The 16,364-nt window shown below is 39.0% G+C and overlaps 1 protein-coding gene across 1 annotated transcript; it reads right to left on the bottom strand.

Annotated features, from left to right (window-relative positions):
• Positions 1 to 7,487: 7,487 nt before the first annotated feature.
• On the bottom strand, positions 7,488 to 12,843 carry hhex (hematopoietically expressed homeobox). Its single transcript, XM_026352259.1, has 4 exons — positions 12,183 to 12,843; positions 8,974 to 9,152; positions 8,366 to 8,416; positions 7,488 to 8,123 (listed from the first exon to the last, which is right to left on the bottom strand). Exons 1-4 carry the CDS (start codon positions 12,565 to 12,567, stop codon positions 7,845 to 7,847), a joined length of 894 nt encoding a protein of 297 aa, XP_026208044.1. The 5' UTR covers positions 12,568 to 12,843; the 3' UTR covers positions 7,488 to 7,844.
• Between the last annotated feature and the right edge of the window lie 3,521 nt (positions 12,844 to 16,364).

Here is a 16,364-nt window from a genome sequence, read left to right as displayed (position 1 = left end):
GTGTGTGTGTGTGTGTGTGTGTGTGTGTGTGTGTGTGTGTGTGTGTGTGTGTGTCTATGTTTGTGTCAGTGAATGTGGGATATGCTTAATGGGGCTCTTTGTTCTTCCTCTACTCTAATGATTAAAAGAAGTTTCAATCAATCAGCGTAAATTAGTCACTGTGTGCACGCGTATATGGTAATGGACTAGAAGATAACTACAGTAGAGACAAGAGAAATGACAATAGGTACGTACCCCTGTAGGTTTTTTTAGAGAGAGGTTGTTGTTGTGTAATATCACTAATGCATTTGACATAGTAACCGTGACTGAAACCTGTGTTCCTCACACTGATCAGTCAGGCTCTGACTTATCTGGCCCTACTCCAAATATGACTCCTACACCCTGACCTACATGTATCCTCTACATCTCCATTTGTGGATTCACTTGGAGAGCACAGTAACAAAACAGTCTGACAGCAGGTCTACCCTGGTCCTGACTTGTCGCCATCATCAACTTTATTTTGCTCTCACAACTAAACCTACAGTACAACTCCATGACTGGGGGAACTTTGGGGAAATTAATATTAATTAATGGCATTTAAGTTAGCACCTCTAAGTTTGAGGCCATGGCTCTCTTCTCTGTTAGCTTTTTCTGTCACTTTATACATGTACAAACAAGTGCAACTCTACGAACATCTTCCTGAAGAGATGTGCGTGACCCTGCGCTCTGTTATCTCCACTTTTAAATGTCACCTCCTCTCTTGCACTTGAGGATGGTTTGCTTGTCACGCCACCTCACAGTGTGGATGTCTAGTTCAGACACACTTTTCAAAGTTAAACAAAGAAAATGAAAAAATAACATGTTGTAGCTGTTATAAAAGCCAAGCCATGTAATGGTTACAGTGCACACATTTGTTTAGGAAGATGCTTTAGGAAGTAGGATTTTCGTATTGCCCTGCAGAAGTCATTCTTTTTCATTCTTCATGGTAGATCGGTGGGCTGAAATGAGGGATGTCCACTTATTCCAGGCAGCTTTCCATCTGACTGGCCTAAGTGGCCTGAGCGGGCTCTCCATGCCTCTGCTTCAGTCAGTGCCTGGCAGGTCCTTGACTTAAGGCAGCATTACATGTGTCTAGGAGTATTTGCTAACTTTGTGCATTTCTAAAGAGTCAGCCCTGCTGACATGCACTTTAGTGTTCACAGTAAACCCTGGTTTCACTTCTTTGTTTGGAGGACTGGTGTCAACAGTGCCACACTTGAAAATCTGTTCACTCAGCGTTCACTTTTACACTGAGGATAGCACTGCTCTGCTTCGCCACAGTGGGTCTTCAAGGAGAGGTACACCACTTTTAGACATAAAAGAGACAGTGTCTGCTACCTGACCTGAATTGTATATACATCACTATAAAATGTATATAAGGCATATTAATTATCATGTTCCTAGAAGCACAGGGGTGGAGCAATCTTAGATTATTAATCAACCTCAGACCTAAACATAGTTTGAATTAATTTGCAAACTCTCAGCCCCTCTGAACCAAACTAGAAAAGTCAAAGAATTGTTTTCTTTGTTATGTTTACTCTTCTCCTGTCCCTTTCTCAGACTTTCTATCTAATTTAGTTCTTAGTGGAGATAAAGTCATTATAGTGGGTGAGTTTTGTAGATATTGAAAATAACTGCCTCAACACTGCATTTAATTCACTATTAGACTCAATTGTCTTTACTCAAAATGTAAATAAACCCACTCACTCTTGTTTTGGCATACAAAACAAGATCATTTAATATTTTTACCCTTTATAAATCCCTCTATTATCTGACCATTTATTAATAACATTTGAATTTACTGTAGTGAACTTTACTTCACCTAAGAAAAAAATCCGCTACAGTAAATGTCTATTTGAAAACACAGTTGACATATTTAAGGAACTGATTCCATCTTTTATTTCAGAGCCATGTATTTGCTTAGTTAAATCATGGTGGTGACTATTTTTTGTGTATATGACCTCCTTAGGCAATATTATTAGGAAACACTACATTGAAATGCAGATAATACACAGCCATATTTATCTATGAAACCAGAAGAAACAAATCAATCAATCAATCAATCAAAAAGCCTCCAGTTAATCCAAAATGCTGCAGCCAGAGTTCTGACAGGAATTAGCGGAGAGGTCTTATTTCTCTTACATTAGCTTCTCTCTATTGGCTCCCTGTAAAATCCAGAATAGAATTTAAATCCTTCTCCTTACCTATAAAGTACTCAATAATCAAAACATTTCTATTTGATAAAGCTGGATCAGGTGACTCTGAACCAACTCTTACTTATGCTAACTATAGATTAGTCTACCTCTCACTGTACTTTTCTTTGAGAAGTCCATATAGAGACTTCGACCTCCCATTTTGTAATTGTTTGACATTCTAAGAATGTTTTTTTAATTACAAAACTCTAAAACTAAAACAATTTTCTCATATGAACTAATTGCACCTGATTCCCTGAATGATGCCCTTACACAGCCAGCTGCCTTGAAGAGTAGGGTGAGAGGAAATGATCATCCTGTTTATTGTAGCAACTAACTTCTACATCATACTGTTGCTAAGCAGGGACCACGCAGCTTCTCCATCACCTGGTCAGATCCTCATCTATGTGCAACCTTTTGTGTTGTTGTTGTGTCTGTTTTTCTTATCATGTCCTTGTTGCACTAAATATTCCAGCTTATATAATTGCAATATTCATCATATATTGTATATTTTTGAGTGTGTGTTGGTATCAGCCATGATGTTTTTGATTTATGACATAGCCACTAAATTGCTATAGTTGTGTAGCACCTCAGTACTAGTCTACATTAGTACTGAGGTAAAATCTGATTGGTAAAATCTGCTTCTCTTTCAGAACAAGGACTTTTCAAACCGAAGTTCAGAACACTCCAACCGGTCAAGGCAGATGGCCACCAACACTGAGCCTAGTTCTGTTAGAGGTTTCTTCTGTTAAGATGAGTTTTTTTCTCTCCACTGTTTCTATGTGCTTCTAAAGTGGGATTGTTGGGTGTTCTCTATAATTTATAGTTGTTTTGTTATATTTTGTAGGGACATTCACCATATAGTGCCCCGAGATGACTGTTGTTGTGTTTTGGCAATAAATAAATACATTTAATTGAATTGATTGTGATCAACTAAAGGAATATTTCCTGTGTTTCTTGATGTATACAGAAAAGTTTAGAAATTAATTCTGAAAAGTTTTGTATTTCTTTTTTTCTTTTCTTTTTTTTTATTATTATTCTCTTCCATCAGTAAATATTTCAATTTTCTCCTCCCCTTCTCAGTGCGTGAATGTGTGTGTGGCGGCTGGCGACACTAGTATCGATGTAAGCAATGTTTTCTTTCATTAATTTATCAGCTCGGCAGGAGGAGGGAGGCCTCAACAGGGGAAGATAATGGCTTCCATTTAGCCAAGGTCAACAGTCAACACATTCCTCAGTCGTTCAAATATAAGCACACATTAACTTGTGTTCACCAATACCACAAAGACACACACAGTGCTAGTAGATTGTAGAAACACTGTCCAGTGTATAAGGGTTTCATCCTGTTAAAGAGGTAATACTCTGATCCCTGATCAGAAAATGAGTTGAATGTCTGAATGATTAACTTCAGATAACAGCTACAGAGAGATAAAGTACTTTACCCCATCAGTGTCCAGATGACCTCTGATATCTGCATCTGATTGGGAGCAGAAAAGGTGTTTTACCTGCTTAATATTTTTAAATCAGTTGTTCAGTCACTGCGTTGAGTCACACTTTTACCTTATTAATTAATATAAAATAAGTAAAAGAAATAAAACAAAATATATAAACAACACCACACAAAACAAACTTAGAAATAGTAACAAAAACAAACAAAAAAAAGGATTTGAAATACTAATTGTGTGCTACATTTGAAAGTTTGTATGCCAACATCTTTTCCAGTATGTAATTCACCCTCTCAATCACACACACACACACAAACACCTGCACAACTAAATCTATCATAGAATCATCTGTATATACTGCATGTAGGGTCATGTCTGGTGCGCATTTAGAGAAGAAAAAATTAGATGAGGGGGTTGTCATGCTAAATTTCTTTCTTTCTTTCTGTTTATGTTTCTCTATTATGTGTTGCACAACAGAGAATACAATCATTATAAAATATGTAATTTTTCACACAAAAACAAAATTATTTAACTAATATTATAAACTATCCATAAATTAGTACTAACAGCTTGTGCAGGAAAAAATAGATAGAATAGAACTACAAACTAAATTAAGGAAGCAACACAAAAAGAAACAAAAAGACACAATAAAGAAAGAAAAACAACAAACAAACAAAACTATACGAACACTCCAACATACTCTGAATTTTTAGTCAAGTTGCCAAGTTGTTAAAGCTAAATAGGATCATAAAATGTTTATGTTGAGATGCCTTTTGAGATTGTTTTTTATTGGACGTTATGTGGGTTTAAGTAGAAAACCTTGAATTCCTTTTTTCTGACATGTTTGTGAAGCTGTGTGTGTGTGTGTGTGTGTGTGTGTGTGTGTGTGTGTGTGTGTGTGTGTGTGTGTGTGTGTGTGTGTGTGTGTGTGTGTGTGTGTGTGTGTGTGTGTGTGTATATTTTGACAAGATCAAATGGGCACTCTGAAATCAGCCGGCTATCTTCTGAACATTTTACCCACCAACTGTGTGTGCTATTCCTCCAAATGTTGACTTTACCCTGCACAATTTGTGAACCATTACACAATACAGAGACTGAGATCCCTGTCATACTGTTGGTTTTGGAATAGTCATGTATGTGTGAGGCCAATGAACCTCAGTAATGTAACTCAAACAAGGTTAAAAGAGCAGTGAGCTTTAATTCCTCCAAATGTCACACATGGTTATTATATGTGTTTTGTGTAGTTTCCGGATCACGTCTTCAGTTTACCAGTCAGTCTCCAATACAATCACGTCATATTAAATAGCAGTGTGAACATGTTGTATGACTATCAATCAGTCCATTGCTATCTGACTGTTGTCCCTGCTGTTCTGAGGGTTCACTCAATTATTAACCTAATCTACTTACCGAAAAACTCCCACTCAGTGTTTGCACAAGAGCTCAATGATAAGCTATTTGAAGTTGAATGTGGTGATGGGACGATCATTGACATGGGCTGAAAGCTTTACAAATCTGTTGCTGCCTTTGATTCCCCCTTGGAATCAGGGGCCAGTGATTGGGTTTATATTCAACAATATCAACCATGTGTTCCTACAGCTGTTTTTATTTATTCAGTATCATCAATTGAAGTTCCCCCGGCCTAGTCCGAAATGTTCATAGGGGCAGTTTAGGGTTCAGCGCTGGCACGTAGAGTGGTTCTTTGAATCCAAGTTGACATGGTTGGTGACAATGAGGGGGTCAGGTGTATAATAATAAAAATAATAATAGTAATTAAACACATGAACATATATTTTTTTTCAGCATTATAATACGAAGAAGATCATCTAATGTACGAGTTTTCAAAATGGTACTGATCTGCAGGGTTTCCACTTCATATTTGCTGTTAAGGTTATAGGTTGTTACGCTAGAGTCTAAATCTGCTAACATGAAATGCAGAAAATGAAAGACACTATGGCCTTTGTGCTTTTTTATCCAAAATGTATGGATAAACTATATCACTAATTACCCCCTGTGGACAATAAAGTTATTGGTTGATTGATGATTGATTCAAGTTAAGGAATGGTTGAAATTTGTTACTCCTTGATGTTGTTGATAACAACAGAAAACTCTAAAAGGTGAAAATTTAGGCAAAGAAAATGTGTAGAAATGAATTCAAAATAATGGCTAAACTTACAGTAGGAACTTGATGAGGAACAAAAATAGCACATTTGGTGGAGCAGGTTTAACCATGTCCTTCCAGGTGGCTAATCTCTGATAATACATCATCATTTGTTAGGTGATATTATTTTCTCATGAGAATTTTCATCTGTAAAAGTAACTAGTTACTAAGGCTGTAAAATAAATGTAGTGGAGTAATAGTACAACATTTCTATGTTTTTCTGTGTAGTAAAGTAAAAGTAGCATCAAATTGAAATACTAGAGAAAAGTAAAGTATCTCAAATATTTTACTTAAATATAGTACTTGTAATATTTGTAACATGCAGGGTTTTTTGTAACTGTAATCCACATTGTTGATTGTACAGTGTCCTCGAGTGTTTTGGAAGGCGCTTTAAATAAAATGTATTATTATTATTATTATTATTATCTTTTTATATTACTGCTCCATGTTGTAGTGGCTGTATTATCTAAGTAAAGAATTAAATTACTTCTGTGCATCATAAGATGTTTATAGCGATTTTCACATTAAACTAAATAAAACCAGTTACAAGAAACATTCAATTCTACAACATACTTTGTGGTGTGACTGCAGCATCCTATATACTCTGTAAAAATCTGTAAAATCTGTAAAATCTGTAAAAACTAAAACTAGAGTCTATTTAAACTACAGAGGAAATTATACTAAATTCAAGCTGAAAAACTGTAATTAAGCCAAAAAATATGTATTACCTTGTTGGCTGCTCTGACCTCAGGAGAAAATATGAACACAGGTGTATACAAAACATATTTCACGTCACTGAAGGGTAGCCAGAAAATCATCTTAATTGGTTCTAATTATATTATTTTATTTATTCAAATAGTACTTTTAGTAATATGTAATATTTACTTTGCTGTAAAATATAACTTGTTTTAACTTGGAAATATGAGTCAAAGTCTTAAAATTTTAAGAATGCAATTTGTTCTGAGTAAATGTTAGTGTGTATTGATTATTATTTTGGTTAAGATTTGTTAATTGAACCCATTAGGTAGTGTTTAAACTTACAAATCTATAACAGTTGCATTTGAATTGGCAGCTGTGTAAATGTCAGTCTTTGATTTACATAATTTAAACTACAAACAATTATATTGGAAGAGCTTTAACTCTTAAACGATGCATGCTAAGAGTCTACTAACACAGTAGTTAATCAATTTAATGAGTTGAGCAAATTCTCAGAAATTAATTAATTCAACTCATCAGTTAGAGTAAAAAGATTTAATTCTTGTCTATAGGTCCTGACAATAAAAAAATAGATATTTTACGCTGAATACCCATTAATGAGAATGTAGCATTTACAAAGCTTTTCTCTTCTTCGGAATTCCTATGATTTTGTTTCTTTGTTTTTTATGCAATGACCATGAATTTGTTTTACTTGTACGACTTTACGATTACATTTATTAATTTAACTTAACAATTCTAACTGAAATATTCGTGTCTACCAGTGGCCTGGTGATTTGAAGTTTGAAATGTATTAGTTTTTTGTTTACTTTTTTTTTGACAAGTTTGTTTTCATTTTGACATTTTAATTCTTTAAGTTATAAATAATAATATAATTTTATATATTAAGTATCACTGTACACATTTCAGAAACGCTAAATAATAAATTCCAATTCAATTTCAACTGAACTGCATCCAAACTATCACAAAAATAGTTTATTAGATATCGCCCAACAAAACACAATTTGCTCTACATTGATTATTTGGTGGAATATCATAGTTTACGGTAAAGGCCAAAAGACATACGAGCATATATCATCCAAAATAACATACAGTACAGAGAAACTATATATAGGCCTACTGTTAATTTACAGTGATCTCCAACACAGAGAAATCAGCACAAAACAACACAATACTACATTTCTATACAAAGAGACATTAAAGTAGAGGCGGGTCTGTGTTTAAGGCACTGGGGACATTGTGGACTGAAACGACCAGGCTCACGAGTCCAGTGGTCTTTATCATCCCCCTCCAAATGTCCGAGAGGATCTGAATGGTTCAGAGCTGGCGATTCAGTGTAAACTCGTCATCGTCTTCCTCTATATCCAGCTCCTGGTCTGTATCGTCCGACACGTCAGAGTCCAGCTCTGTGTGGGGCTGCTCCGGGGACACGGATCGCGCACAGCGGCCCGACTGCGCCAAATCAGAGGCCGAGACTGTCTGTCGCTGCTCCGGGCTCGGGATCCCAAGCGACTCCGTCGCCTCATCTGCCTTGTTATTACTCCTGCCGACTGAGGTGTCACCCGCCACCTCCCTCTTCCCGCCGTGGGGGTTCTCCTAAAGCAACAGATGATGTGATGAATGAAGAGGCTGCACAGCTGCACTGTACTGTCATTACTGTAGCAGTTTAATTAAGCAAAACAATAAACTACTAAAGGAATTATACTCAATTCAAGCTGAAAAATTCCTAAATATGTGTAATTATATATAAACACAAGTGTATATAAAACATATTTCAGAAAAAACATCTTATTTGGTTCTAATTATACTACATTAATACAGAAATAGAAATACCTCACCTGTTTTAGTCTGCGCCACTTCGCTCGTCGATTTTGGAACCAGGTTTTAACCTAAAGGACAAAGTGAGCAAATAAACGATCTGTTCAACCTCATTTCGTTTTAAAAAAAAATATGAAAACAACACAACTGCACAAAGTTTGATGCCTACATTGCCATTTGCGCATTAGACAAGATATTGTGAACTCCAGCTGAGCGTCAGCAGACTGTTGTCTAAAATCATAACTACTGTGTTTCAACAGGCTCGGTGGTTATAGGAGTGTGTCTATCATGGTTTCTATTTAGCTGCAGTTTAATTATTACTTCCTCTCACCCACATTAAAATAAACTTTTATATCACAAACTGATACAATAATAATCATAATAATGATAATAATAAGAATAAGAAAAAGAAATACTTCACCAACCCTAGCTGATTTTTGATCAAACAGCACTTCGTAATTACCATTTCCGACCTAACTATATATACTACTATATATCTCGTTATATATAGCGTTCCTATATATAATTAAATGTATTTGTGGCAGGTTACAGGATGGCAAAACAGAATAAATATGGATGTGTCGTCAGGCATATTTGTGAAACACTAGGTGGGTTCTAGGTCGCTCACCTGTCTCTCGCTGAGCTGCAGCATCTTGGCCAGTCGTTTCCTCTCCGGAGGCGACAGGTATTTCTGCGTCTCGAACTTCTTCTCCAGCTCAATGGTTTGGTCGTTAGAGAACCGGACCTGGCCGCCTTTTCTTTTATGTAACGGCCGCTGGATGAAGGGGGTCCATAGGAGAGGTTTACCTTTAGAGAGAAATAAAAAGGGAGGGTGCATGTTAACAAAGCAAATAAATAAAAATAAGTTTTCAAAAGAAGAAGAAAGTGGAAGAACAGTGGAAGATGTTTGAGCATCAGTAAAACGTCGCTATAAAACAGTGTTTTTTAAACATTTAGAATAAATAAGGAAACGAATTTAATGCAGCTGCGTTCTTAAGCTGCACCGAGTTCATTTGCCCTGGTTTATGTGAGAGAGTCTCATCAGAGGTGTTTGTGTCTTGTCCGGTTTCCACTCCACTTTATAGTCAGGGACAAACAATAGCGCGGAGCCTGCTGCGCGCCGCACCGGGCCTGCTGCGCGCCGCACCGGGCCTGCTGCGCGCCGCACCGGGCCTGCTGCGCGCCGCACCGGGCCTGCTGCGCGCGCTGCTCAGCTTTTAAGGGAAGGTCGTGACTGAGTGAAAACTATGGCCAAATATCCGCTTCATGTGCTTCCTGCTTTGCGGTGTGATTAGAGGCGATGGCATCCACCAACAGACACCCACGTCCTCTCCTCTCACTGACACAATATAAATCTGTTGCGGTCGAAACTGCTGTCAAAGACCTTCTTATTGCCACTCTTTTCCAAAGGAAGTTAGCTCATCCAGTCCCATGAGAAACATTTCTCAGAACAAAAGAAATATTGTAGTAAAATATAGTTTAGTTGAATCATGAGCTAGTCGGAATTGTGTTATGATGTTTTTTTGAGGTTGTGTTTGTTCACATTTCTATGAAAGGGCCTGGTTGTGTTACAATAAAGACGCTGCAAATGATGGTTATTATACAATGGGTGACGCGTAGATGAGGGTAAGCTAAATCTATTCAACCATGTTATTTAAGCTACAATGTGCCACCTTTTCTAGAAAGATGCTCAAATCATAACGTGGAGCGTTGCTGTAAAAGCCTCTTGTGATCCCGGCTCACTGAACAGCCTGAGCTGTGCAGATATCTTTGCTCTTAAGGGTTTTGGAGCAAGGCTTGCTCTTGTAAACCAATGGACCATTTCTGCTTGATAAATATGTTTTGCAGAATTGTATTTATTGTATTTTGGCTATTACCTGAGGAGTTGTGCAGAGATTAAAAGTGAACATGAGCACTAGAAGAGCAGAATGCACAGACCTTTAACCTTTTCTAGTCTTTTTAGAACCCCTACAGAGTCTTTATTTTGAAAATATTGGCTTTAATACGAATGCATTAATAATAATAATAATCATAGTATGGCTCAAAATAGGAGGAAAAACTTATAAATGTACACAAGACACACGACCTGTGTTGGCCTGTGTGTGATCTTTAGATGGTTGTTTTGTGGGGGGTGAGTTATTTAATCGTTTTAACATTTTAATTGTTTTTTTTTTTTTTTTTTTTTTTTGTTCTGCCCTGTGATGCTTTTATTCTACACAAATACCTTTCTTGTTGTTGTTATTCTTTAAAAGGACACTGACACATCAGACCTGATGTGCACCGCCGCCTCTTGTTTGTTTGATTTTGTACTCGCCGCGCCAACCATGAAGAAAGTCAGCCACATCCTCGCTGGCCGAGCAGAGGAAGTGCAACAATATGTGAAAAACGGATCCCGGGCTATCAGAGGCCGAGTGTTTCCTGAATATGCCTGTATTGAGGATGTCGATAAAATAATCAGCAGCGTGCAGCGGGCTCCCGAGGAAGCGGCTGGCCGGGGTGAGCCAGAAAAACATTTAACAGCTTCTGAAACCAGATTTACTCCTATCGACAGGCTCACGGTTTCCGCTATGAACGGAAAAAGGCTTGTTCAGTCTAGCACAGCCTCAAACGGTGTGCCTGTCACACTGCACTTAAGAGGACCACCACTCAAAACCTGTAGGCTATTATCCAACCACTGCTTCATCCAAACCAGTTAACACCAACTTCCATAAACCGTGACTGCGTCCTATACAAGAATCATATATGATACTTAAATTACTCTCACGTATTTTAAATGATACCGAATAACATGATTATATTACAAATGTTGACATGTTGACCCGAATTTTAAGAGAAAGTAAAGCAGCAGGAGTTTAAACGCGCATGGTGCGTGCGTAACGAGAGATCTCGCAATTCTAATTCGTACCCAGATGAGCGAGACTCAAAAGTACATTAATACAAATACAAAGATATTTTCGTCCCTGTGGAGGGGGGGGGGGGGGGGGGTCTTGGAGCCTACACGTATATAAAAAACAACACACACAATCTCAGACACACACAGTGAAATAACAAGTGATTTACAGTCCAGTTATGTTTTAGTCACTGGCTCACTTGCTTCTTTCATGTTTCAGAACAATGGGAGTCAGGAAAACGTCAAGGTTGCCATACGACCCCTCCCTCCCTCCCTCCTTCCCCGCCACCCACCACTAGCACGCTGAGTGGATAAGCCTTCTGCTATTGTGGCCCCAAATGTGTCTGTCACAATAACATGAGTCGTGTGTGCGTGGTCGGGCGAGCACCGTGCACAAATGTTTTCTGAGGTCCCAAGACTGTAGAATGTGTTTATTACGCATGCTACATGTGGCTGTAGATGTGCCTTCGACATGCATGAATAACCAAGCGTGATGTATTTATGCAAAAATGGTTTCGCTGGCACTGAAACGAAGCTTGTGAAGACAGAAAGGTTTTTCATGTGCAGGGTCAAATGTATCTCTCTTATTGCCACATCATCCAAGACGGTTGTGCGCTGAAGCTGGCCATATGTAGACCATTCATACCTCACAGCATATGGCAGAAATGGATCTAAGGCGTGATAAAATGCAGAATGCACATATGAGAAGGTTTTCAAGCAGGCCGGTTGCACAAGCAAAGCAGAGAAAGACACAAGGCCAAAAGTCTAGACTCGTGGAACTGAGGTTAACTGAAGCCTTTACGCACAGAGAAACAGATGTGGCTGTGTGTTGTCTCCGTGGGTGATTTTACACATTGAAGAAAAGAAAACATAGAAAACATACGCAAGTTGCAAGAGTGATTTCAAACTTATGCGACAGTTTTACGCACGCTAGTTTCCAAACTCACCGAGAGGGTCGTGCCTCAGCAGTGCCTGTGCGTATTCCCCCATGGAGCGGTGGTGGTGGTGGTGGAAAGGGTAGATGTGGCTGGGGAAAGCTCCGGTGGATGCGTACGTTGCCGTCAATGCTGCGGCGGCGTGGTGCGACAGCGCCGGGTGGATCGGCGTCGGTTCGTAAATCGGTGTCCGATACGGCGAGATGAGGCTGGTGAAGGAAGAGTTGGGCGACGGAAGAGTCGGTGTAGGGATAACTGGGGTGGAGCAGGAGGAGGATGAAGAGGTGGAGGAGGAGGAAGAAGAGGTGGTGGCGGTTCTCCCCAGAATGTCCTCAATGTAGAAGGGAGTCGGGTGAGCCGGCTGGATGGGAGTCGGCGCGTACAGCGGGACGCTCATGGTGCCGCTTGCCGCCGCCGCCGTGTGCGCTTGAGCTGAATTAAGGGAAAGCTGCGTCCCTCCCCTGCCTCCCTACAGCGTTCCGCTTTGGCAACAGTATCTCACAAGAAGTTCTTCACATACTACCAGCGTTCAGCTCAAAAGCTGCGGGCTGTCTTTTTGCGCACCAGGTTGCGAAGCGGGCCGTTAGAGCGTCAAGGCGTCCATCAGGTTGAGGTGATGAACTCGCTGATGCTTGGTCCAACTGTTGGGGCTGTTATCTGGCTAGAGGCGCAGGAGGGAGGAGATAAGTGGACGGCCAACTTCCTGCAGGTGGCCAGCGCCTCCCTGTGATTGGCTCACAAGCGGCTTCAATCGAGCCACACAGCTATCAGATGACAGAAGAGAGTATTTCAGGAGAATTCTGCTCAAGAGGAAAATGAAGAGACGAAGAAAAGAAGAAGAATACGTTAGAAAAACTTTAACTACGTCCTGTGACTCCTGCAAGTTTTGGTTTCATTGTTTCTGCTGTTACCAAATGTGAATTCGTGATTATATATTATTATAGGTTTTCTACAAGTAGATTCTATACAAAAGTTTTCATTTTAAAATGAAACACCACGAAACTGCATTTCATACATTTCAAATTGTTATTGAGTAATCAGGAAAATATACACAATATATACTCTGTCATATATTATTACATATGTTACATATTGTGAGGTTGTTGCTGAGTAATATATGTGAGGTGGACCTTGGTTGGACAATTTATTTATAGGGATGCATACAAGTCAGAACATGACGTCATAACACGATGACATGCTTTATATTTCAAATCAGAATCGGCCCCTGAGCCCTTTCCAGTAACTAAAAACAAACGCGTAATTACGCCCCAGGCTCTTTATTTCCTTTCATCCACATTTACTGATCCACTGTTGATTGTTGATTAAATATACACGCGTCACATTTGACATGTAATGTCTTTGTCTTTGACTCTGTTTTACCAGAATTTGCATGTTTTAACTAACTACTCGAACTACTGGAGGCCCCTGACTTCTCGGGACCCTTTAACCACCCGTGGAAGCAGCCGGTGTCTAATCAAATGTAAACACATTTAAAACGACCGGCATCTATAAAACAATGACCATGTGTAGGTTTCAGCCATATACTGTGAATCCCAGCATCCAATCCAGATTACAGTCTAGTGTCCTGCTGGCTCTACGCGTGCTTATGATGGGTGTTTGACTAATCAAACAGCTTGGAGTGTTATCTTCAACACTGTAAAACTACTTAACTGGAATCCATATCGGTCCCGATGCATCTGAATCAACTCGTGTTTGAACGTTTGGAGCTGTTAAGCGCGCTCGAGGTGATTTACTTACGATAATGCCAATAAATGCAAATCTCCTTAGTGGCGCACAACGTGTGCGTTTTCCTCCAAGTGTTAAACAATAACTGAACTTCTCTGTTCCACAGGTACAACACGCTCCGTCGAGTGGCTGAGGATGCGCGCGGAACGCTCATGTGGACGTTTCTGCGTCATATCAGTTTTATAGTTCGTTCATTAATGGTGTGGTCACAAGTCCGACTGTCAGCTCGCTTCTCCTCAAACACAACACAGTGCTTGGATTTTTTCTCGTCTTTGAAGCGCGCACACCGCCGCCTGCCAACTTTCTAACGCCTGTAATTTAGATAAAGTGGACTCGGTGAGCAAACAGGGATACGAGCAGCCTTGAAGACATGAAAGACATCACTTAGTCATCATCAAATGGCTAATATTTGGACTAAGACAATGTTTGGAGCTCATTGATCCGGCCAGCTTCCCTTGGAGTCAGACTCCTGTCCAGAAAACACGATTGATGACTTGTGGGCAGCCGCAGCTCCGTCCCAGCTGGCGCCATATAGGTCACCTCTACCTCCCACTGCTCACTCTGCATATTATACACACATCAACTATAGATTCATGTAATTAAGTGTACTTTAGACTTCCTTTAGGAGGCCAATTGAATGAGTAGTGGAAAAGGCAGTGTGTTATGATTGATCTTAGGTTTATTATTCTAATTATTTGATATAAACATGTGATAATTAAAGCAGGGTATAAAGTGTTTTTTTATTAATGGGATCAACACGTGAAAGCATCAATAATTATAATCCAGTCATATCATATCCATTTATGTAAAATGAGACATTGTGCAGTAATTTTACTGTGATTTGCTGTTATTCATATATATTTGCTATTTAGTTTGCTACTTTTGTAACAGAGTATTTCTACACTGTGCTGAGTAATGACCTTAGTACTTCCTCTACCACTGCCCTATATGTTTTGGTGTTGTTTGGTAATATGACACACACTAGTTTAGTAAAAAGACAAACTCTGACGTGCAGCCTCAGCTCATGCACCAAAGCGTGGAGTTCACAGTGTGTATTTTGTTGTAAATTGTTTTCGGGGTGCACCATGTTTAGCATACTGGTCAAAAACCATGACCATACACCTGTGTAAATGTTGCTCATTGGCTGATTTCTGTGTTTTAGACTGGTTACCTTTTATTTACACCTCTTCTATTTAAATGTTCTTTGCCATATATTTTTAACATATAGGACAAGGACACAAGCTCAGATTGTTTGGTCCAATAATAAAGCTACTGACATGCTGCAAGTATTGCTGCACTGCTATCACCTACAATATGGATTTCCATCCTTGCACAACAAAGTACACACTAACACTGTGCTCCTCCTCTGCTGTTCTGGACATTATCAGTGTTAGCTGAAGTGACTTTTCTCATTTAAGGATTTAAGAGGGAAAAACAACCAATTTAGAGAATTCAAAAGCTAGAAGCAACCACAGTAAGTCTTAAAGACTTCCACAATGTAAACTAAAAATCCAATTGAAAACATAAACAGTGAGAATTGTTTTCCTGCAAAAACAGTCTTTTCTGCACAGATTCTTATAAGTTTAAGATGTTGCCCTCTGGCAAAAGACTCAGGGTTGTGACATTAGACATTAAACATTAAACAAGAATGGAGTACATGGGAGGACACCACGGAGGAAGCCATTGCTGTCCAAAAAAAAATATCGCAGCACGTTTGAAGTTTGCAAAAGAGCACCTGGATGTTCCACAGCACTACTGGCAAAATATTCTGTGGACAGATGAAACCAAAATTGAGTTGTTTGGAAAAAACACACAACACTATGTGTGGAGAAAAAAAGACACTGGAGTGGCCCAGTCAGAGTCCTGACCTCAACCCGATTGAAATGCTGTGGCATGACCTTAAGAGAGCCATTCACACCAGACATCCCAATAATATTGCTACACTGAAACAGGTTTGTGAAGAGGAGTGGTCCAAAATTACTCCAGATCGTTGTGCAGGTCTGATCTGCAACTACAGGAAGTACAAAGGTTCACATATTTTTTCCACCTTGCACTATGAATGTTTACATGTTATGTTTAATAAAAACATGAAAACATATAATGTTTGTGTACTATTATTTTCAGCAGACTGTGTTTTTGTACTGTTGTGAGTTAGATGAAGATCGGAGCACATTTTATGACCAATTCATGCAAAACTCCACATAATCCCATGGGTGCCCATACTTTGTCTTGCCACTGTGTGTGTGTGTGTGTGTGTGTGTGTGTGTCTATATATATATATATATATTTTTTTTTTTTTTCATTTATTTTTTTTTTTGACCTTTGTAAAGGGTAATTGCAATTTTCTTTAATAATATTATTTTGTTTGCTTATTTATTTATTTTTTATCTTCTCTCCATTTGCACCAACGTGGGACAGTTTGCAATTTCGTTGCAATTACTAAGTGTG

Source organism: Anabas testudineus, chromosome 19, assembly GCF_900324465.2.
Source record: "Anabas testudineus chromosome 19, fAnaTes1.2, whole genome shotgun sequence".
NCBI classification, from domain to species: Eukaryota; Metazoa; Chordata; class Actinopteri; order Anabantiformes; family Anabantidae; genus Anabas; species Anabas testudineus.
Note: the sequence above shows the minus strand (reverse complement) of the source record. Positions and strands in the feature narration are given on the sequence as shown.

Coding starts and splice junctions, on each gene's coding strand:
- hhex (XM_026352259.1), bottom strand. CDS start 12,567: ATGAGCGTCCCGCTGTACGCGCCGACTCCCATCCAGCCGGCTCACCCG. Junction 9,153..12,182: donor GCTGAGGCACGACCCTCTCG/GTGAGTTTGGAA, acceptor TTCTCTCTAAAG/GTAAACCTCTCCTATGGACC. Junction 8,124..8,365: donor AGTGGCGCAGACTAAAACAG/GTGAGGTATTTC, acceptor CTGTTGCTTTAG/GAGAACCCCCACGGCGGGAA.